This window comes from Myxocyprinus asiaticus, chromosome 22 (genome assembly GCF_019703515.2).
Source record: "Myxocyprinus asiaticus isolate MX2 ecotype Aquarium Trade chromosome 22, UBuf_Myxa_2, whole genome shotgun sequence".
NCBI lineage: Eukaryota > Metazoa > Chordata > Actinopteri > Cypriniformes > Catostomidae > Myxocyprinus > Myxocyprinus asiaticus.
This window is the reverse complement of record NC_059365.1, coordinates 20,644,020-20,667,911: the sequence shown is the minus strand read 5'-3', so window position 1 is coordinate 20,667,911 and position 23,892 is coordinate 20,644,020. Positions and strand designations below refer to the sequence as shown.

At 38.3% G+C, this 23,892-nt stretch overlaps 1 protein-coding gene across 3 annotated transcripts in view; it reads left to right on the top strand.

Moving 5' to 3' along the window:
- LOC127412963 (glutamate receptor 1-like) overlaps positions 1-22,034 on the top strand; it is a 146,754-nt gene extending 124,720 nt beyond the window's left edge. Inside the window, exons 14-16 of one of the 3 annotated variants that reach the window (XR_007892509.1) lie at positions 8,474-8,616; positions 12,863-12,997; positions 17,435-17,566. Coding sequence is in view for 2 of the 3 variants with exons in the window: in XM_051649701.1 (XP_051505661.1) it covers positions 9,137-9,251; positions 12,863-12,997; positions 17,435-17,602 (418 nt within the window). In the remaining variant the exon portion in view is untranslated. Of the gene's footprint in view, positions 1-8,473; positions 8,617-9,136; positions 9,252-12,862; positions 12,998-17,434 lie in introns of all 3 variants that reach the window. The other 2 variants (XM_051649701.1, XM_051649700.1) reach the window with 2 other exon arrangements.
- The last annotated feature ends 1,858 nt before the right edge of the window (positions 22,035-23,892 follow it).

Sequence of the window (23,892 nt, the reverse complement as noted above, 5' to 3'; positions counted from 1 at the left end):
AAATACACTATTACACGCCTTGTCAATGTTTTTTATGAGGTTAGGGTATTTTTACAAGAAATGCTAACCAATGTAGCCTTTAACAACGTATAGAAAGTTACAACCAATATATCTATGATGAAAATGCACATTGGAGCATAACTTTTTTTTCTCTATATATTAGAGCAAAGATATACTGTAAAAATCTTATTCGTAATGAGAATTTAAATATTGTTTTTCTGTAAAAATATCAAAAAATCCTTAAAGCAAGATAAATTTAAGTGAACGTTCTTTATTTACTCGTTTATAGTCAAAACAAGTGAAAAATTTGCCAGTACTGAAGAAGTAATCCAAAGTATTTAGATTATGTTACTGACTTTGAGTAATCTAATGGAATGCATTACACATTTTGACAGCATGTATTCTGTAATCTGTAGTGGAATACTTTTTAAAAGTAACCCTCCCAACCCTGACAGTGAATATGACATTAACTCATAGCACACGTGAAGCGCTTTTACTTTGAAGTCACACTCACGCGCTCGTGAAGATCCAGCACGAGCAGCAATCTCCTGACAGTTTAAATGGCCTGGATCACCAGCTTGGATTGTCACGTACTGACCGTCATGATTTGTGAATCAGAGGAATTTTTGATCCTGATCCTAAAGTTTTGATTCTGTCTGAATTGGCACTTCAGAGGAAGATATTAGATGAATGCTCGACGGGAAGAAAACACTGGATTTTCGTGAGGTTTGTGAATTACATCTGTTTAAACGAGATATCTGCATATTTGCAAACGGTGTATATAATACAAGTTTTATTGATATTTGCCTTTTTTTCATTAGAAAATAAAGTTAAAAGTTACAGGGAACTGCTGAGGAGTATGGCTGTCAATTGAGCAGAGAAACTAAATTCTAATTTTTACCTTAAATATTTTCAAAATCCAAATAATATTCTAATTTTAAATTCTTAAAATGACGTTTCCTTAATCCACAAGAGGGCACAATAAATGCATAAACCATACAGCACCATTATATTATTGCAAAGAACATTCCTGGCTGTTAAAAAGAGCATTTTATTTTCAACTAGTGTGCATAAAATAAAAAATAATATTCCATATTCTCAAATGTTAAGTCAAAAGTAAAATGGAACGCTGCAATAGACAGTTCACATAATGTTACACTTGCACTGATGCCACAGTATACTACCCCAGACACAAGCTATAATAACACCGAAATATCACATTGTTTTTTTATTCATTACAATTGTATGTAGGGTAGCAATATTCCCAGATAGCTGAGGTATTTGGCTGAACTTGGTGGTGAAGTGGCTTAAGCCCCATACACACATGCAGCGACTTCCAGCGGAAAAACGACCTTATCCCATTCATTGTCAATGAGAGCTGGCGACTTCCAGCAACACGAGCGACAGTGACATCTGGCGACTAGATGTGGGCGTGGCGAGCGACAGGACAAAGTTGAGAAAACATTATGAGTGAAGAAGACTGTGGCTGTGTCTCATTTGGAAGGCTGCGTCCTCCGGAGGTCGCATTTCTCGGCCACATACGTCATCGAGGCTGTCTCGTTTCATAAAAGCGAGTAGGACACTTCGAATGCAGCCTTCGAATGTGACCTTCTTTCACGGTAATTCGGAGGATGCATGAGGTATATCCTTGTGGGCACTCACAACCCACAATTCTTTCCTTCAATGGAAATGTCTAAAAAGAATTACGCCAATTTGCCCGTAAATATGATGTTCAAATGCAAGTAATGTTAATTCCCAAGTTGAAGTACCTCAGTAGATGGGTGCAGAGTATATAATATGTATAATTATATTAATATATAATTAAAATAATAATTTATTAGACTAAAAGTACACCTGTAAAATCAATTTTCTTTTCTCTTTACATCTTTATAACTCTCCTAATATTTACCTCATACATCCCCTTCTAAAGGGACTTTGTTCCCTTCTCACTCGAAGTGCTCCCTCTTGTTAAAGAGTGGCGTGCTGTCATAGCAACCATGTTACGTTCTGTTTCCTTTTGTCCTACGAAAGCCATCTTGTTTAAATGAGATTTGTTTAAAGGAGGACGCTCGGTATACTGCAGCCTTCAAAGGACGTGTCCTACCTAGCACGCAGCCTTCCAAACGAGACACAGCCTGTGTCAGTGGAGCTCACATCATCCGTCTCCTTTGAGATAATGGAGTCGAGTGCAAGCAAGACAGAGGAGAAGTTAAAGTTTCTGTGAGCGATTTCACTGTTCTATATGATTAAACTGTAACCACATACATGGATATAATAAAATAAAATTGTCGGCATTCTGAGTGAGTTTGATTTGTGCATTGATAATTCATTCATTTTATTAATGTTATGATGCATTGAGCACTGCTGCGGTTAATATAAAAACACTCTCCCCTGCAGAATGTGCATTTTTAGGAACAAGAAAATGGATTCCTTGTTAAAGTAGAATGAAATCATAGTTTTACTAGCAAAATGCCTAATCTATGATTATGTTTTCAAAAGAAATGGCCAGACGTGCAGACCAACAATAACATTAGAGCGACAGCAGTAGAAATGCCCACTAGCGACTTCACAGTACAGAGACTAGAGACATCAAGTAATAAAGTCGCTGCATGTGTGTACGAGGCTTCAGACTATGAGCACAGGCCAGGGACTGTTCAATCAGACAGAACACAACAGAATGGAACCGAACGCGAGGATCTCGAGACACACATTTCCAAGTTGAACATCTTTTCTGACAAAGCCTTTAAAAAACGAATTGCTTAATCTGAGAAATGCTTATAAGAGAGCAAGACATAATGGCCAAGTACCTTCACCAACTGTAAGGGGCTGTTCACACCGAACACTTTTGCAACCATCCATCGATGGCATCCATTTGTTTTTCTATGTAAATGCATGCTAGACGAAAGTCTTTGCTTCGCATTGTTTTTGTTTATTCAGCATCTTGTGCAGGAGCGCTGTTTTTTAGATGTTGTGTCTAATTAAAAATAACTTTAAAAAGCACCTTGAGACACTTGCTTTCTGTTAAACTATATTTGTTGCACTGTGTCTAGCCTTTTTTTAGCACAAGAATGTGATCGATCTTAAGTCATCGTTAGTTCTTGGCACACATCCAAAAATGAAATGCACAGTTTTAGCATTCGAATGTGCATTTTGTTTTTTTCTTAAATTTGACGAATATAATTTTTTTATTTGACAGCCCTACTGAGGAGAGGCTGATAGAATACATGCTTTAGAGGTAAATAAATAAATGAGCGCTCCACAGAATGCTGGATCTGCTCAAGTTGTGTGAGGTTTCAGTGTTTCCCATTAAGTACCAAGACTGTGGCGGCATAATGAACCGAAAATATTTGTACATAAATAATAACATAAAAGATCTCTAACGTTATGTTTTGCGCCGTTGCTTCGGCAAAGCATCTCTCACTCCCAGTCAGTCGTCCATCTCATTTACCATGCTTTGTGGGTGTGACTTTATTGCCATGTCATCACCATTAATTTCTATACAACCAATGTGTTTTATGATTAAATAACTACTAGGGCACAAAATTGTTTACAAAAGCACAAAGTTCTTCATAGGACTAGCCTCTTAATTTTGCTCTCAAAGTGCACTAGATTGATGCATTTAACTTTAGAATGTACAACATTTTCTTACGGGGGAGCATGCCCCCTGACCCCCCGTAGGGTCTGAGGTCCACCCACCACAGTCTCACAAAATCCTGTAGGAAACACTGGGTTTGTTTATTACATCTGTTTAAACGAGATATGCACATATTTACAAATTGTATATGATATTACTTTCACTGATATTTGCCTTTTTACCATTAGACAAGACAGTTAAAAGTTACAGGGAACTGTTGAGGAGAGAGAGGGAGAATGAAACAGCACTTTAAAATTATGAGCTCAAACGCGTCTGCCGCGGCTCTGATATGCGGACAGTTTCAATGAGACTGTGTTGCACACCGGTCTATTATTGTATTAACACGATGGCATGTAACAACAAAACGAACTGTGACTGGTCATTTACTCAGTCACCTTCACATGCAAGTAGGGTGATTTTTGGCACCCTCAAGAAACAAATTTGATCAAACGGGAAAAAAATTTCGGCCGATGCGATAATTAAAAAAGTCAGAATATTGGCATAAACACTATATTGCCAAAAGTATTCGCTCACCCATCCAAATAATTGAATTCAGGTGTTCCAATCACTTCCATGGCCACAGGTGTATAAAATGAAGCACCTAGGCATGCAGACTGCTTCTACAAACATTTGTGAAAGAATGGGCCACTCTCAGGAGCTCAGTGAATTCCAGCGTGGTACTGTGATAGGATGCCACCTGTGCAACAAGTCCAGTTGTGAAATATCCTCGCTACTAAATATTCCACAGTCAGCTGTCAGTGGTATTATAATAAAGTGGAAGCGATTGGGAATGACAGCAACTCAGCCACGAAGTGGTAGGCCACGTAAAATGACAGAGCGGGGTCAGTGGATGCTGAGGCGCATAGTGCGCAGAGGTCGCCAACTTTCTGCAGAGTCAATCGCTACAGACCTCCAAAGTTCATGTGGCCTTCAGATTAGCTCAAGAACAGTGCGTAGAGAGCTTCATGGAATGGGTTTCCATGGCCGAGCAGCTGCATCCAAGCCATACATCACCAAGTGCAATGCAAAGCGTCGGATGCAGTGGTGTAAAGCACGCTGCCACTGGACTCTAGAGCAGTGGAGACGCGTTCTCTGGAGTGACGAATCACGCTTCTCCATCTGGCAATCTGATGGATGAGTCTGGGTTTGGCAGTTGCAAGGAGAACGGTACTTGTCTGACTGCATTGTGCCAACTGTGAAGTTTGGTGGAGGGGGATTATGGTGTGGGGTTGTTTTTCAGGAGCTGGGCTTGGCCCCTTAGTTCCAGTGAAAGGAACTCTGAATGCTTCAGCATACCAAGAGATTTTGGACAATTCCATGCTCCCAACTTTGTGGGAACAGTTTGGGGATGGCCCCTTCCTGTTCCAACATGACTGCGCACCAGTGCACAAATCAAGGTCCATAAAGACATGGATGAGCGAGTTTGGTGTGGAAGAACTTGACTGGCCTGCACAGAGTCCTGACCTCAACCCGATAGAGCACCTTTGGGATGAATTAGAGTGAAGACTGCGAGCCAGGCCTTTTCGTCCAACATCAGTGTCTGACCTCACAAATGCGCTTCTGGAAGAATGGTCAAAAATTCCCATAAACATACTCCTAAACCTTGTGGAAAGCCTTCCCAGAAGAGTTGAAGCTGTTATAGCTGCAAAGGGTGGGCCGACGTCATATTAAACCCTATGGATTAAGAATTTGATGTCACTTAAGTTCATATGCGTCTAAAGGCAGATGAGCGAATACTTTTGGCAATATAGTGTATATCGGCTTTGGCTATATATCGGCCTCGGTGATATATCGGCCGACCACTAGTCAAAATGTCAGCTACAAAAAGCACAAAGCATAGGCTTTGCAGTGTAAATGCAGCCTAAATGATAGCTTATGATCAGAGCCCTTAAAAGAGATCACTTTTAGGACTCTAGATCTGATATGTTGTGGTCTGCTAGCCTCTTCTTGCTTTAATGAACATTGATTTTTTTTATTTGATTTTCTTGCCCTAAAACAGACAACGTGCACCACAAGATACATACTCTTTCGTTTTTTATAGGGGTTATGAGAAAGTTTCACACCCAATCTTCTTATAATTTATTATAATTAGGTCTGTTTTGAGTATGTGGGTCACATGACGTAGTTAAAATTTTCTGTGAAAACAGGTTGTTCCTGACCTAAAACCAACATGGTGCATGATGCAGGACATGCTGACTTTGTAATAAATATTTCTATATTAATCGTACTTCAGTAAAAAAAATAAAACTGTTAATAATAACTGAGAACATTGTCTTAATATGCGGAAGAAGAAATTAAGTCATATGTTGTTCGTGCTTTTATTTAGCACATTTTGAAGTGTGTGTATCCCCTGAGATACATTGTCAGATTAAGGGAAGAAAAAGGGTTAATACACAATATTACATATACACATTTATTACACTTACACATGTCATACATGCAACCTTAATGCTAAACTTTTCTCAGTTTTGTTACTCACAGTGCTGGGTAGTAACAGATTACATGTAATCTTGATTATGTAATCAGATTACAAAAAAATCAAGTACTTGTAATTTTAAAATATTCATAATCAGACTACAGTTACTTTTTATGGATTACATATTAAGAAGGCAATGGCAGTGAATTGTTAAAAATGTATTGATCACCCTAATCATTCTCTTTTTTTCAGTCTTTTGCATTTTTCATTCTAAATTAGCATACCACTGATATACCTAGCGACATCATTGCTGTTGATTTTATGGTCATTAATTTGTTCATTTACAGTCACGTTTATGATTTTATGACCAATTAATGTCCGTAATGTTTCTATTGTTTTATGCCCTTAAAATGAACTTGATGTCTCAGTATTTTGAATGATAAACTTTGGTCATGCACTGTCATTGCTGTTATATTTAATGTTTATTGTATGTTCATTCATGTATTGTTCAATGCACTTTTTGAAAATGTCATAAAAATGTCACCTTTTTTTGTGAGGCTCTATTTGTTTGTAATAAAGAATGGAATACATTTTCTTTCTTATTGTACTTTTATGTTAAAATGATACAAAAGTTATTCTACTCAAATGCATGTGACATCAAATAAAATATAATTAGGTTGGAAGTAATCCCAAAGTAATCAGATTAGATTACCCAAAAAATGTAATCTACAAGATTACGTTACTGACTGCATTTTTTGTCATGGAATTTTTAATCATTATCTGATTGCAATTCACAAGTAATCTGCCCAGCACTGGTTACATACACACACACTAACATGTGTGATGAATTTGACCTTTTTTGTACCTTAATAGGACAACGTATCCTGGGAGATACAACTCATAAAATGCAAAAATAAAATTCCTTTGGATAAGTCCAAATGATATAAAAGGTGACATGAAATTATTTTTTGCTAATCATTTTCCACTCTTGCCTGTTTTAGGGTTAAACGAAGATGATGTTAATTAAGGCTTTAAACTGTGATGTATAGGTTAATTTACAGTTTAACGGAATAATCTGATGTTTTTGTGCATTTCAACAGCTGTTCCACATTTGTCTTGTCTTATCTTAGACTGATACCTTAAATCTGTTTGTTTTGTAGTCAGGATGCAACAGCCCTAAAAACTGATGTGTGTGCCCTTTTATCTCTATCCATCTGTGCCCATTCTCAGAGTTTAGTCAATAAAATCATCTCACCAAAAGCACTGCCACCTCCAGAAGCAAACACTCATCAAACTGAATGATGGTGTTTGTTTCTCATTCCTGAGACACACTCTCTGATTTCTTTCTGTCTGGTACTTCTGGGATTAGAAAGAATTCCTGGGTTTTATCAAGCCAGAGACTCACCCCAACACATGCAGAGTTTCAGACGACATTTTCTTGCAGTGCTGATCGGCTTGCCAATTGCATGGGTCGTGAGGATGTTTGTGTCTGTGAACTGTACAGAGTGTGCAGGACCAGAGGATTGAAGAGGAGATGAAAAGAGAGATGCTTAGATGTGGTTTCTGATGTCAGTCATGTTTTGCCTCTACTGTAAAGGGCGGAGGAGAGAGGGTTGAGAAAGCACTTGAATTTAGAATTTGACAGATGAAAGAATTCACCTAAAGTAAAAGATACCAAATGTCTAGGCATGTTTAATATCTTCAGTCCATTGTTTCAGAATCACTTTATTACAATTCCCCAAAAGGGAAGGGCCAAAGGAGACAGTAAGCACATCTGAGGACATCTTGGGAGGCGTTCACACAGGATGTATTCTTGCGCAATTTTTTAATTTCTGGTCTATGTACACATAGATAAGATGGACGTGTTTAAGATGTTTTTTCACTGTCTTGCACTATGATTGCCGTGTAAGACACCATGTAATGTTAAAATTAATTTTGACACGTATCTTTGCGGATCAATATCAGTGTTAAAACAATGGACCAAACAGATGAATCTGGGCAAGTGATAAGCATATTTACATACCGAGAATTTGGAGTGTTTTCATTAGAAATGTTGTATGGAAGCACTATGTCTAGCTTTTTTTAATGCAAGAATGTCACCTGTGTGAACAGCCTCTTTACTCTTATCTCTTCCTATATCTGAAATGGTCTTCCTCTTGGCTTTATAAAACCTGTATTTCACAAAGGCCACTAACAAAAGTATTGTTCTCCATTCAAACACATATTAACACACTTTATATACAATGCAGACTCAGGGTGAAATCACTGCGCCATTCATTTTACATTCCAATCTACATACATTAGAGCAGTGGGTGTTGTGTTTAAGCCAGTTGAAGTCTGAGTCTGTTCTCCCATAACGCTGTCTCTGAAATGGTTTATCTGGGCTGACATTGACCAAAGTATTATTTTGTTATTGTTTCAAGAAACCCAGTAAACCTGGCAGTGTTAAAACTGAATGAACAAGGCCTGTTGGACAAACTGAAAAACAAATGGTGGTACGACAAGGGAGAGTGTGGCAGCGGAGGAGGTGATTCCAAGGTCAGCCTCAATGTGACAAACCCAGCGGGTAAAACCACAACTACAATGGGGGGGGTGGGGGGGTTACCGGCAACGTGCACTGACCAAACACTCTAGACAAAACTTAGACCAAATCTAGTTGGTCTCAAACAAAAAACAACTGGTTTCTCAACCAAAGACAATCTCATTTAAATTCAGTTTCTTATAAAGAGTTTTGTACTATTTTAGAGTGTCAAATTATGCTGCCAGATCTTTTCACCATGGCAACCAGTCAATAATAGCCAACTTATTCGCATTATTCTCAGAGGAGTGTTTGCAGCCTGCCGGTTACCCAAAGTGATATAATAATACACATCTTGCAGCAGGGAGCAAGTAAGCATCGCTAGATGGAGTATTAATCCATATCACTTTGACAATGAACTACCAACATGTTTCAGATATGTGTGTGTGCAGTCAATTAAAAGCAAAGAAACACAAAACAGTTGATATTGATGGGTATGTGTGTAATGTGTACTGAATAACATAAAATAACATAGATAATGTTATTTATGTTATTTCCCTGGTTGAAGAATCCCAGTTAACCTAGCGGTGTTGAAGCTCAATGAGCAAGCCTTCTTAGACAAACTGAAAAACAAATGGTGGTACGATAAGGGGGAGTGTGGAAGCAAGGACTCCGGAAGAAAGGTCAGTTCACACATTTGGTCCAGCTCTGTTACCCTCAGTTCAGCCTCCCCAGAACCCTTCCAGTAGGTTCAGTCAACATTAACATGGCCGGCACTTAATCTCTCTCCAGGGTAACATTTCCTTCAAATGGGCTGGTAGAGTTTACATTAACCCTCATGTTCTGTTTTGTAGATGACCGCAAGTTCATTTCAATAGTTCAGAAAACATACTTAATGTTTAAGGATCAGGTTGATAGTACATGACTTTTCCTAATATAATAGATAGATAGATAGAAAGAAAAGAAAGACTGATGATGGATGGATGGATGGATGGATAGATAGAAAAGAAAGACTGATGATGGATGGATGGATAGATAGATAGATAGAAAAGAAAGACTGATGATGGATGGATGGATGGATGGATAGAAAGACTGATGATGGATGGACGGACAGATAGATAGATAGGTTGGTCGGTCGGTCCATGTAATTCATTTTTCAGACCATACCTATCTAAAGAAGCTGTCTGTCACGTTATTAAACCAATCAGGTCAGAGTAAACTGTTCAAAGAAAACCTCATTTGATTGGTTACTAGAAGCAGGTAGACCCGCCTTCCCCAACAAAGGGAAGACGGAACAATGTACATCGGATTATTTCTGGAACATATTTATGCCACAAACACAAGTCATTTATACATTTGCAGTAGTTTATATTATACATACAGACTGATTCTCTGTGGTCAATCCATTTTGCTGTTCATGACACCCTTTATTTGCTTGCATATCGCTGATTGCAGGTTTGCAATGTTTTTGGCCATGTTTAGGTGCAAAAATAGTGCCAAAAGTGTAAGCACAAAAAAAGGAAGTCAGAAGAATACACACCAAATTTACTTTGTGTTAATGCAAAATTACAGATTCACAACACATGAATTACACTTATGCAAAGCATTAAAGTATTGCTAATCATTTTTTATTATGCTTGCAACTTGAGCTACACCTTCACAAAACCTTCTGTGTGCATACAATTTATTTTTAAATTTGCAATTTGAGTTACGCTTTCACAAATCTTACTCTGTGCATGCAAATTTTTCTATCATGCTTGTAACTTAATTTACGCTTTTACAAATTTTACTCTGCACATGCAAATAATTTAGGCAATATTTTACCTTCATAGTTTGATCTCTCACTGGCTGGCAGAAGCTGGCACTGACAGATCACATCACACATCAGTCCTCCTGCCACTTGTATCACAAGTTTATTTAAAAAGCATAGGACACTAGCAGTAAACAATGGTGAACTCTTCTGAATTGCTTTTCATTTCCTTTTTAAATTTAGGGTTATTCATCTTTTAATTTACTAGGTCCATTTATCCTTGTATGATATTCAATTCTAACTGGAAGGAAACTTTAGCTCATTGGTGGCTGGGTGAGGGCCAGCTGCTATTGCATTGTACAGCTCCTCGTTCACTCTCACTCCAAGGAATTACATTATTCTGTTCTTATAGATCTATACATTAATACCTTTTTATGGAATTTACTTGCTAATATAGCGGGTGAATTATAGAATTGCCAGAAAACTGACACGTGCTATCATTCTAAAACAATAGGCTATATAAATATATTGGAATTGATCTATTATACTGTATTAATGCCTTAATAAGGAATTTACTTGCAAATAATTTTTGGAATTCAGAGTTTCTTCCAGTGAATTTCATACAAGGAGAACTGGACCTGGTAAACTGCAAGTATATGCTCCGTATGAAGGCCTTTAAAACATATTATTATTATTATTATTATTATTAAAATGAATTAGGTTGTGACCCCTGCTAGCATTTTAAACTCCTCAATGTCCATGTAGGAATAAGCAGTCCATTACCTAACCCACACCCAGTGCTAATAGTACAGCCCACAGCACAAATTCAAAGACACATTAAATGGAAAAATAGAAAATTGGTGATGTCAATTATAAAACAATTTAAAAAATCATTTCTAAAGCCACAATTTAGAAAAGGTAAAATTGAAGAAAATGAAAGAAAAAATCAATTATTCATTCTTGAAGTAACCGGAAAAAAAAATAAATAGAGGAAGAAAGATAGATAGATAGATGAGGGTTAAAAATTAGGGTTAAAAATGCATTATATTTGCTCGACTGAGATGCAGAGTATAAAAGGATGTTTGCAGTAGGTAATATATACATGATTTTAATTGATGTGCTTTTTGTTTAATATGAATTCCTAATTTATTTATTTTTTATTTTTTTACTTCCTGAATTTTGCATCCTTCAAGGGCTATGTTTGCCTTTATTTTTTTGGAGAAAGTGAGGATTTCGTGACTCTTAACTCGCATATTTGAAAAAAAAAATAATTATGTGTGGCTTTATATTACTAGTTCATGTGTAAATAATAGCATGGATAGCACTCCCAGCTGTGAAGAGAAAGACCATTGTTATATACCAGATGACTCACTGTATGATGCACTTCCTCTGTCCAAAATAGCCTGCTGGTCCAAATGGAACTCTGGAGAGAGACTGATGGTCATATTGTTCAGACCATCAGTAAGAAACCAGCCCTCCTCTTGGTTCTGAGCCTCTGTTTTCTCCCTCCCCTCTGCTCTTTAAGTGTGCATGTATTTGGATACAAACCCAGTGGACAGCTGACTGTGCTGTCATAGGCTCTGGCCACCACACCCCCACCACACCAAACTCACTTGCATGGCAGACAGAGACAACACCACCATTCCTTTTTTGCATTAAACAGAGAACCAGTTTTATGCCAGTCAAGTCAAGTAGCTTCTTCCCTTAATTATTACATTTTAAAGCAGAATCTATTAAGTAGAAAAACCACTAGATTGTTAGTGTCATTAAGAAGGAAAGATAGCATCTTTGTTGTTGAACAACCACAGATCCAAATCTCCTTTTAGATTCATAGCCTGGTCTGCATGGTTGTCAACCACTAATACTGATGTTTGACTGCGGTTGTGACACTGTATGTGTATGTTTTAGTGGCTTGTGATTTAGTGAAGATGTAAACTATTGGGTTAGTCAGTTAGAGTGGAGTAGAAGGTGAATACAAATTATCTGCCCATGTCAGTGCATGAATGCATGTTCCTAATTTTAAAGGACTGAATAATTGATCAATTATGTCACATTTTAACATACTGTACGTTAAAGGTATACACTATAAGTTACCAACATAGGTAATTGCATGACAACCAAAGTATATGTTTTTATTATGATTATTATAATTGCTTAATGAATATCAGCAGACAACATCAATAACATTTAATTTTTGACCAAAATATAGACTAAAGATCGTTACTTACATAGTCATGACATTTTATACTCGGAGATCATACTTGAGAAAGAAGAAAACAACACAGTTAAGCTTTTATTTTAATCAATATTGATTGTTTATGATTAGCTAAATTAATGTGGTATCATGTCTTTCTGTCTATTAAATGAATGTGTTGAATGTTAAATGAATATAAAAGTGTATCTTGAATGTCCGAATAAGTGTATGGGTATGCGATGTTTGTATTGTTTTTGTCTAACTGTCAGTGTGTGTTTGTTCACTTTAGTCTTGATGTTTACTTTGTATGTTGTGCAAAAGTCTCATCATTTCTCCATCTCCTCCCACAGGACAAGACGAGTGCTCTTAGCCTCAGCAATGTGGCTGGGGTCTTCTACATTCTGATCGGCGGTCTGGGTCTAGCCATGCTGGTGGCCCTGGTGGAGTTCTGCTACAAGTCCAGAACAGAGTCCCACAGAATGAAGGTGTCTGCACGGGCTGCTCAGGCCTTTCACTGCACCGCCTTAGACAGCAGCTACACTGAGCTGCAGAGTTACGGCCTGTACGGTGCCGACACTGTTAAGATATAAAGCACTCTGGGGTAGGAACCTCGAGAACTGCGGGAACATGGCCACATCCCGCCCGTGTAGCAGCCTAATCCGCCCCCCATCTTACCGTCGCCCCAAACTCGAGGCTTCTGTTGCCCACTCTCAGCGATCAAACTTTCCTGCTAATATAATTTCTTTCTCCTCACGTCTTCTTCTTTTTGTGTCTCTTATTTTAAAGGGATAGTTCAAACAAAGCAAAAAAGCAATTTTTGTCATGATTTACTCACCCTCATGTCATTCCAAATCCCTATTGTGGTATTTTTCAGTGGAACACAAAAGGAGAATTTTACAGGATCTTCAAGCAACTCTCTTCCATATAACTTTAGTTCATAGTGACTTACGTTATTTCAAGCTCCAGTTTTCCACAAGTCAATGAGTTGAACTCTAGAAGTTAATATTTGAAAGAACCACTTCAAAAGAGCGATTTGCTCATGAATTGAACAGATACGACTCAATGATCTGACTCTTGAGCTCACTGAGGGAGATTATCAGCCAATTTCAGGCTGTTCTTCACACAAAGTAAGACTTGGGATATAGTGCTCAAGTCATATGGACTGCTCATGGTGCTTTTATGTCCTTTCTGGAGCTTGACACATTTGGTCATTATCAGCTGTTATTGTTTTGAAAAGGGGAGAAGGAAATTCCTCCTTTTTTGTTCCACAGAAAATAAAAAAAAAGAAGCATGAGGGTGAGTAAATAATGACATAAGTTTCAATTTTGGGTTAATTATTCTGCCCTACAAAGCTGAAATGCAGTAACTACACCAACACTGAAACTGAGAAAAGAAGCTTGAAAGTAACTTGGTTTTAGTGTTGATTTTGCAATTTTTCTGCAATTGTCACACTGTTTTCTTTGATCGTGAGCAAAGTTGAGCCAAACACATCTGTCACAGGACAGATCGTAGTCTAAGGGCGTTCTCACACCTGACTCGTTTGGAGCATTTGATTGGGAACCTGGTGCGTTTTCTCCCTTAGTTCGGTTCGTTTAGATATACAGTATATGAACGCGGCATTCGCACTCAGATCCACACCAAAACAATCAGTCCGAGTCCACCTAGACCAGGTGGTCTTGGACCGATTGCAAACAAACCCGTGAAAGGTTTGCTTGTGGTGAGAATGCAATCCGACCCAACGGACCAACGAACCAAACAATATCTCTATAAAAACCATGAACATACCTGAAGAATCTTTGGAGAAGACATCTGTATGTCAGCACTTCACTGTAATTCATCATCAAAACATGTATATAGCCTTTTTGTGACTATTCTAGATATAGTTGCATGTAAAATAGGAATTGTTGTATAATTCCTGAGGGAATTTTAGTATGGTCGCTTCTCTCGGATAGTGGCAGAACACAGGTAGGATAGCGTCAGCAACTTTTTGACTGAAAAAAAAAGTTCTGTGGCTTCTGTCTGCTGTTTGTGGTGCGTGTGTGTGTGTGCGTGTGCGTGAGCCAGCTCTGTGACAGGCACTTTTCAATGCAGAAATAATGCAAAAGCAACTAATGACAGATACAAATAGTCATGATGCAAATTTAACAGCGTATATTATTTGTATGTCGGAGAAAGTGTACTTGCTGCAACCTCTAACTGGAATGCGCATTCTGTACTATGCGGTGACATTTTGCATATGTGTGACATAAACAACACTTGAAAATGTGTTTAAAAATTTGCCAACATGTTTACAGATACATCATTTTAACCGGTACACTATATCAATGGATGCACTAAATACCGGAACAGCGCACAAACATCCTGACCAATATGGGGACAGTTTGCTTACATGTGACTTTCATTGATATAGTGTTGGTCCATTTTGAAGTGTTGCCTTGTGAAAGCGAACCGAAATCAGAGGAAAATGCAACATTGTAACAATTTTAGCCCATGTTCGGAACAAATCAAAGGAGCTACATGTCTGAAAATGCCCTAAGAGACCCGATTTCAGTCATAACTCATTTCAATACTGCGTTTTGCCTTTGCATGGCAGAATTGCTTTAATTCATTTTATAATTTCTATCTTTTCACTCTTTCTCCTGCTCTTCGCAGACTCTCTTTGTCTGCTCGCTGCTCTGTCCATAGACTAGAGCTATTTATACGCATGGTGTCTGTTCATTCATGAAGAGTAATTGAGCAAGTGTTCTCCGGAGACACTGCATGTCTCTGTTTTCAACCATGACTCCAAAAATAGTCCATCTAGACTGATGAAAATACACTATCAGTCAGCTCATCTGCTTCATCAAATCAGACCAGCATCAGCTCTTACTTAATGCATTTATGCTAATGTGTTTTTAATTAAAAATATCCATAAGGTCATAGTATATTGTATCTTATTCCTTTAATATGCAATCTTCAAATGCAGGCCAGACTTACAAATCAAAGAAACGGCGTTGCAAAACGACACCCCCGAGAGGTGGCCCCCAGTGAACATCACCCGGTGTATATACAGATACCTCAGAGTGATTTTGTGATCAGTATCTTTATCACAGGCAATCACCCAAAGCAAGCTTTGTAACAAGTTTAGCAGCGTATTATACACTCATGTAAGAGAATAATAGCACAAATTAATATAGATGTGCTTTGTTAATTCAATTGACAGGAGTCACATTTCACAGCTGTCCATTTGTCATATTAAGAGAGCAGGACTCTAAGCCATTACGGGCAAACTAATTAGTCTGCATCAGGCTTATAACCTCAACCCCCATGCACTGAAGTGTAGTGCAATGAAATCATTCCTAGATTGGAAAAATGCGATTTAAAGGGACGCATCATTAGGCCTGGTTTCAAGCCCACTGGCTGTGAAAACAATAGTGAGGCGCTCTTCACAATGGCAGCAATAAACCAATGACATTTCTCTCTGGGGTTCTACACGGTTGTAGCAAATTAAGCTTGTGTTTCATGTCTACCAAGCTGTTTATTGTCCACACACGTCAAAGATACAGTGTTAGCATGGTTTTGAAGTCATAAATATGGTGGTCTGGGGGGATGCAACAGCGGCATTATGGAAGCAATTAAAAGTTGTCAACACAACACAGCATTAGCCCACATTCATTCAAACAACACATAATTTATAACAGAAGTGCTCCATAAAATGATGGTTAGTGCAACATGGAATTGGCTGGGTTTCCATTGGAATAATGTGTTATTAAATTGTGAGCTAATACTGTTGTGATGTGGGTTAATTGTTACTTAATATAGCAGTATGCTTAGTATTGGATTGGTTCCTAAAATGTTCAGGGTTGTACACCATTCAGAATTGAATTGAGAATGCTGTTAAATTCCAATTCAGTTGCTGTATTTGAATTGAGGTAGCAAACAGGATGCAAAATTTTATTCAAATTTGAATTTAAGGAAGTTAAATCAAATGGAATGAAATTCAAATAAGTTCATATAACTACTGTAAGGGTAGTGTTAAATATTACATTTCATAGTACATTTTTAATATGAATTATCCATAAACCTGTATTTCCAGAAGCAGATGATATTAATAATCAGTGTTTAAAATATCAGCTTTAGAATATGTGGTAACACTTTACAATAAGGTTGTGTCTGTTAACATTAGTTAACAACATTCATTAACATGAACTAACAATAAACAATTATTCATAATTAAAAAATATTTTGATAAATTAACATTAAGCAAAAAATGATGTGGAATATAATTGTTCATTGTTAGTTCATGATTGCTAATGCATTTGCTAATGTTAACAAATAAAACATTATTGTTAAGTGTTACCGAATTTGTGTGTGTGTATATATATTTATATATATGATTTAATTCTTAAATTAAAATTAAATTTAAAATGAACATAAATTGTTGCTAATGGTGCTGTTTCCCCCCAGAGACACTGAGCTCGTTTACATGAACACCAGAAAGCTGTTTATTGCATGAAAGCTGCTTAAAGCTGGAAAGTGCCGTTCCCTTTAACATGCACTGTGTTCATGGCTTTCTCTTTACTCCCATATATATGGGACTCAGTCAGTAAGCAGTGTTCTCCACAGTAAAGTAATTTGACCACAACGCTTGTGTAAATAATCAGAGGAAGACTTCGCTATTGTATTCTCTGTTGCTTTGCTTTATTTCCAGATATTTCAGAGTTAATGCTCTGTTTCTCTTATTTCTTGTAGATTAGTTTATTGACATAGCTTCCGCAACAAGTAACCTCAGAAATGTTGTCTAACTAATTATCCAGCCATCACATGACAAAACAAAATGCTTAAATCATCTTTTACTGTCTCCTACTAAAAATGGGGCATCTTTAAAACTATCCTTTGCATATTTCCATATTCTGGCTAACGCTGTTGTGTCTCCATCCCAGCAAACCATCAACGACGCCATGCACTGCTCCACACTGACCAGGATGAGTGGGAACGGTAGTGGCGGAGAGAATGGGCGGGTCATCACACATGACTTCCCCAAAGCTGTGCAGTCGCTGCCATGCATGAGCCACGCAGCCAGCATGGGCCTGGGAGCCTCTGGCATGTGACCAAGCCTGATGGAGCACTACGCATCCCATGTAACGCACGGACCTCCCGTTCACCTGCAGTCTGCCCTTGTGTCTGTCTGCCCACAACAGACACGCCGTACTGCCAAAATGCACTCTTTAAGACGCTGCTCAGTGAACAGTCACCAATAAAACTCTTTTCTATAGAAAAAACAGAAAAGAAAAAAAACATTTAAAAAAAGAAAAAAATGTGCTGCAATAACAAGCCTGTGGGACTTTTTGGGGGGGTAAATACAAGTGTTCGTTTATGTCATGAATTTAAAAAACAAAAAAGGCATGTCTTGTGTCTGGTGTGACACTTGCGCTGTGCCAATATTATAAACTTGTTTACTTCTGTCTGATTGTGCAGTATTTTAGTTCATATCAGTGTTCAGCAATGTTGTCTCTAACTTGACTTTCTTTTCAAGAATTAGATAACAGGTATGATTTTGCACAGAAATGGTCTATAACAATTACAGTTCATTTTCCTTTCCTGCTGGAAAAGAGTTCAAGTAATCTAATAAGCCTTCGCTAATGGCTAAGCTCATATTAATTTATATGGATCCAGTGCCCCGCACTGAAAGACAACATTGCTCCTTTCTCTTCACTCTTCAGGCTGAAGTATGTAACTTTTTCAGTGTTAAAATACTTTCTACTATCCCAACTTTATATGCAGGGACAACTATAAGTAAGCCATTCATAGGTTAATTTTCTCGAAAACTGCAAACACTGTATCTCTGTGGCACTATAAAAATTTGTGTGTTTGTTTTGTGTGACCCCAACAACGTCACTTAACCAATGGCGTGAGTTGGGGGCGGGACTATCTGTTTGTTTGAACAACTGAAGACGAGGGGTGTATTCAGAAAGCTGTTTTGAAATCAGCGTTTATTTTTGCAATTGCGTTCGGTGGCGCTAGTGTCGCAAAAATTACATACTTCAGCTTTAACATCTATCACTCATTACACCTTTCAGCCACAACATTATAACCACCTGCCTAATATCATGTAGGTCCCCCTCGTGCCGCCAAAACAGTTCTTACCTGTCGGGGCATGGACTCCACAAGACCTCTGAAGGTGTCCTGTGGTATTTGGCACCAAGACATTAGAAGCAGAGGTGGGGCCTCCATGGATCAGACTTGTTGGTCCAGCACATCCCATAGATGTTCGATCGGATTGAGATCTGGGAAATTTGGAGGCCAAGTCAACACCTTGAACTCTTTGTCATGTTCCTCAAACCATTCCTGAACAATTTTTGCAGTGGGACAGGGTGCATTATCCTGCTGAAAGAGGCCACTGCCACCAGGGAATACCGTTGCCATGAAGGGGTTTACGTGGTCTGCAACAATCTGTAGGTAGGTGGTATGTGTCAAAGTAAAATCCACATGAATGACGCACACGCATCCAGCCATCCACATGATCTAAAAAAAAACGTGATTCATCCGACCAGGCCACCTTTTTCCATTGCTCCATGGTCCAGTTCTGATGCTCACGTGCCCATTTGTAGGCGCTTTCGGTGGTGGACAGGGGTCAGCATGGGCACTCTGACCAGTCTGCGGCTACGCAGCCCCATACGCAGCAAGTTGCACTGTGTGTTTTGACACCTTTCTATTATGGCTATCATTAAGTTTTTTAACAATTTGTGCTACCGTAGCTCTTCTTTGGGATAGGACCAGACAGGCTAGCCTTCGCTCCCCACGCGCATCAGTGAGCCTTGGGCGCCCTTGACCCTATCGCCGGTTCACCAGTTGTCCTTCCTTGGACCACTTTTGGTAGGTACTAACTACTGCATACCGGGAACACCCCACACAACCTGCTGTTTTGGAGATGCTCTGACTCAGTTGTATAGCCATCACAGTTTAGCCCTTGTCAAAGTCACTCAGATCCTTACGCTTGACCATTTTTCCTGCTTCCAACACATGAAATTCAAGAACTGACTGTTCACTTGCTGCCTAATATATCCCACCCCTTGACAGGTACCACTGTTCACTTCACCTGTCAGTGGTTTTAATGTTTTGGCTGATCAGTGTTCTGTATATTGAATATGTCAAGAAACATATCAGCTCATTCAACAATCTGTCGATAGTGTAAATACTCAAATGTATATCTGAAACCGAGTGAGGGGTGAATTTGATTTTGTTGTCGATCAGTAGAGCATAGCTGAACTGGACTTGTTGATTACATTGCTCTGTGATTTCCCACCTCAAAAACCTTGCATAGCTGCTACGCCTCGTTTCGGGCACCATACCTCATCTGAAATTGGACTCGGGAGTGAGCTGCCACCTGCTTGATCGCCACTTCATTGGGAGCCTTAGCAAGAAGGACGCATTAAATTTAACCTCAGTAAAAACGTTATAGGAACCTGAAGTTAAATGTACTTTAATGAGCTAGTTTGTCCCCAACACACATCACTAAAGTGAAGCCATTGAGAGCACATTCTGAGAAGTTATTCTTGCTGAAACGGACCCTTTCATGTTTTTATATAAATACTTTGCTGTTGATTCATTCACATGGCTTATGACTAGGCCAGCACAGAATCTGCGCCCAGAATATCCCAAGTAGGTGTTGCTGTAGACCGTAGATCACCAAATTAGGACGGAAACTCCAAAACAGGGTGGGTTAGCTCCAGAAGGGGCAGAGTTACACCAGTAGAGGGTTTTGGCCAACTTCAAAAGGGGTTGACACTTCCACATACGGTTAGGGCAAAGGAAAAGGTTAGATATGGGCTCTGTGTATCTCTGCTGTTGGTTTGGAGCTCACACCCCTTTTTGGAGCTTGGCCTGCAGCTTTATCCTTCTCGAATCTCCACAGATTTCTGCAGAATTTCAGTAGACGTAACTCAGTTTGTACACATCATCTGCCTTTTTTGTGTTTGTTTATTAAAGACCCCATGAAATGGCTTGATGAGCACAGTTTTCCTTCCTGTGTTGATGTATTTCCTTTTGAAACAGGAAGTGGGCGGGACATATCAAGGGGCTCGTCCCTTTTTTTTTATAGCAAATAGGCTTTATTTATGTCACAGCCATGAACCATGATTTACTACTTGCTAATTGGTTGCAGGTGGTATAGAGGGAGGGGCATTTCTAGAGAGCATTAGATTATATAAAAATCTGATTAGTGCAAGATTAGTCATTAGTATTTTTATTCCTTTTTCCCAGAAGAGAAAGACTGTAAATTTTGAATGCGGATATCTGCTGAAAGTTTATTTTTGTCAATGTTAAGACAGTGGCGGCTGGAAGAGAAGCAATTACTGTGTAGCTCCCAAAAGCTGATCAGATTGCTACTCAAACAGTAACAGTTCTTAAAACAAAACCCAGCTCAAAACTGCTACAAAATAGGCAAAATATTTATATAATAATTATTAAATAATCAGATTATTGAAGCTGAATTAAATGTGTTACGTTAATTTGCAAATAACTGCGCGTGCATCTCCGTGCCACAGAACACACTGCGCTTGACAGCTACATGTTTACATTTCATTCACTGTCAATCAGGCATATCACTGTTTCCGTTATTGGCCGTTTATTAAAAATTCCCACCCATTTAAGAGCTTGACCAATCATCATATATAAATCATCATTGATCTTTTGTGCCACAAATTTGAATGGTATTGGTATCTGCCATAGACTCCCATTTAAATATTGGTGAAACATCAATAGGCCGTTCTGCCCTGTATACTGTACACACTGTGACATAGTTCCTCATGAGATGATGTTAGTGGAGATATCATTGATCTGCTACTGGGGCCGAGTTGACCTTTCAGAGCTCCAGGCTTTATCACTGCAGGCTTTCAGAACATAGCTTCCAGCTCCACATAAACCGCACTGTCTATTCAGCTTTTCCCTGCACACTGCCATTGTTCTGCAAAGCATGGTACATTATGTGGCCATCGCACTGCTTACTTTTCTCTGGCTTTTTTTTTTGTTTGTTTTTGTTTTTCACTTTCTTGACATGTGTTTTATTAGGCACAGAACACTGCGGTCCTTTATGGACTCATATGAGAGCAGTATTTTATAAGCAGTAAAAGATTTGTAAAGTTCAAGTGAGACATTTGACATTTATACCACTGTGAGATTTTGAAGAGTTGATTAAACTAGTGTTTTACACATGTAGTTTGCTGAGGCAATGGTACATGAATAATCACACTGATAAGGATGTTGATTTCCATTAGTTAAAGGAGAGAAATCTGGTTCTTTATGTTTCTGCTATAACAATGTTGAACAATACTTATTTCAGGGTATTTTAATGCAAAATGTATTCTACGTATTCAGCTTCTTGACTATTCCACAGTCTTGATTAATTTGGGACATTTGTTTTGTTTGTTTGTTTTTATTTTAATTATTTTTTCTGTTGATCACAAAAGAGAGATGTGGTTGAATAAAATTTATTGGAACAATAATGAATAAAACAAACAAAAATAAAACTTTTCTAACCAGTCATCAAGAGCTGGGTCATTGCTTTTTAATAGTTAAAGGGGAAATACATTTTAGCCATAATTATTTGTGACAAATACTTGTGCTTTTGTACAGACTTTTATACACAAGGCAGACAAAAACAGGGTGAATTGAAATTGAATATCAGTTTCTTGAAAAGAGGCCATCTCTGAAACATTAATGAATTTCCAACAATAGATCTCTAGAGCTTGACTCATTGTAGAGTGTTTAATTTGCTACAGGTGCATCCCACACATATTCACTGGCATTTAACCAGTAAGTACATGATGCCTCAAAACCATTAATTTTTGGAATTATTAATTCTTCAATCTAAGTCAATTTGAGCTACCCTGGAGAAATTGGGATGCTCCATGGTTCCCTTTTATGGAGATGTTAACAAAACGTTAACAAAATGCGGAACCAAGAAACAGGTGTTTGTTGCCTAATTTTTTGGTTTGGTCTGAAGCCATGCTTGGCATCTGAAGTCTCATCAAGGTGTGAAACACTGCAGAAATCTATACGGCTTTACTGCAACATTATCAAACACATGATAAATCTGGCATAAAGTAAATTCTGCACCAGTGACAGATGTATCCAATATTTTTCATAAACACCCATGTGCTAAAACTTCAATGACCACCAGTGTTTGATCCTGCATTTCTTTGAGGGAAATGCAATGATATTTGAAAGTTTGTTGGCTCCTGAGATTCATTTGTGACAGACTATTAGATGCAATCTAATTCCTCACAGGTTTAAACAACATCATAGAAAGAACTTGGTTGTGACTGAATATCTCCTTACTATGCAAAAGTTTTAGGCACTTGTGAAAAATGTTGCATAGTGAGGATGTCTTCAAAAATAATGACATAAATAGTTTTCATTTATCACCTAATGTCATACAAAGTCCAGTATACTTAAGCTAAATCAATATTCGGTGTGACCACCTTTGCCTTTAAAACAGTACCAATTCTCCTAGGTACACCTGGACACCATTTTTCTTGGTTGTTGGCAGATAGGATGTTCCAAGCTTCTTGGAGAATTCACCACAGTTCTTCTATCAGTTTAGGCTGTCTCAATTGCTTCTGTCTCTTTATGTAATCTCAGACTGACACGATGTTCAGTGGGGGGTTTTGTGGGGGCCAAGACATCTGTTGCAGGGCTCCCTGTTCTTCTATTCTAATCTTTTCTATTTGCAAAAGTAATGTTTGTGAGTCTAACATTTATATTTCCTATTGACACACTAAAGCTGAAGATATAAATAACTATCTTAAGACAAATGTGAAACATCTTATGTGCCTAAGACTTTTGCACAGTACTGTATATATATATATATATATATATATATATATATATATATATATATATATATATATATATGCATGTATATACACTATATTGCCAAAAGTATTCGCTCACCCATCCAAATAAATGAATTCAGGTGTTCCAATCACTTCCATGGCCACAGGTGTATAAAATGAAGCACCTAGGCATGCAGACTGCTTCTACAAACATTTGTGAAAGAATGAGCCGCTCTCAGGAGCTCAGTGAATTCCAGCGTGGTACTGTGATAGGATGCCACCTGTGCAACAAGTCCAGTCGTGAAATTTCCTCGCTACTAAATATTCCACAGTCAACTGTCAGTGGTATTATAACAAAGTGGAAGTGATTGGGAATGACAGCAACTCAGCCACGAAGTGGTAGGCCACGTAAAATGGCAGAGCGGGGTCAACGGATGCTGAGGCGCATAGTGCGCAGAGGTCACCAACTTTCTGCAGAGTCAGTCGCTACAGACCTCCAAAGTTCATGTGGCCTTCAGATTAGCTCAAGAACAGTGCGTAGAGAGCTTCATGGAATGGGTTTCCAT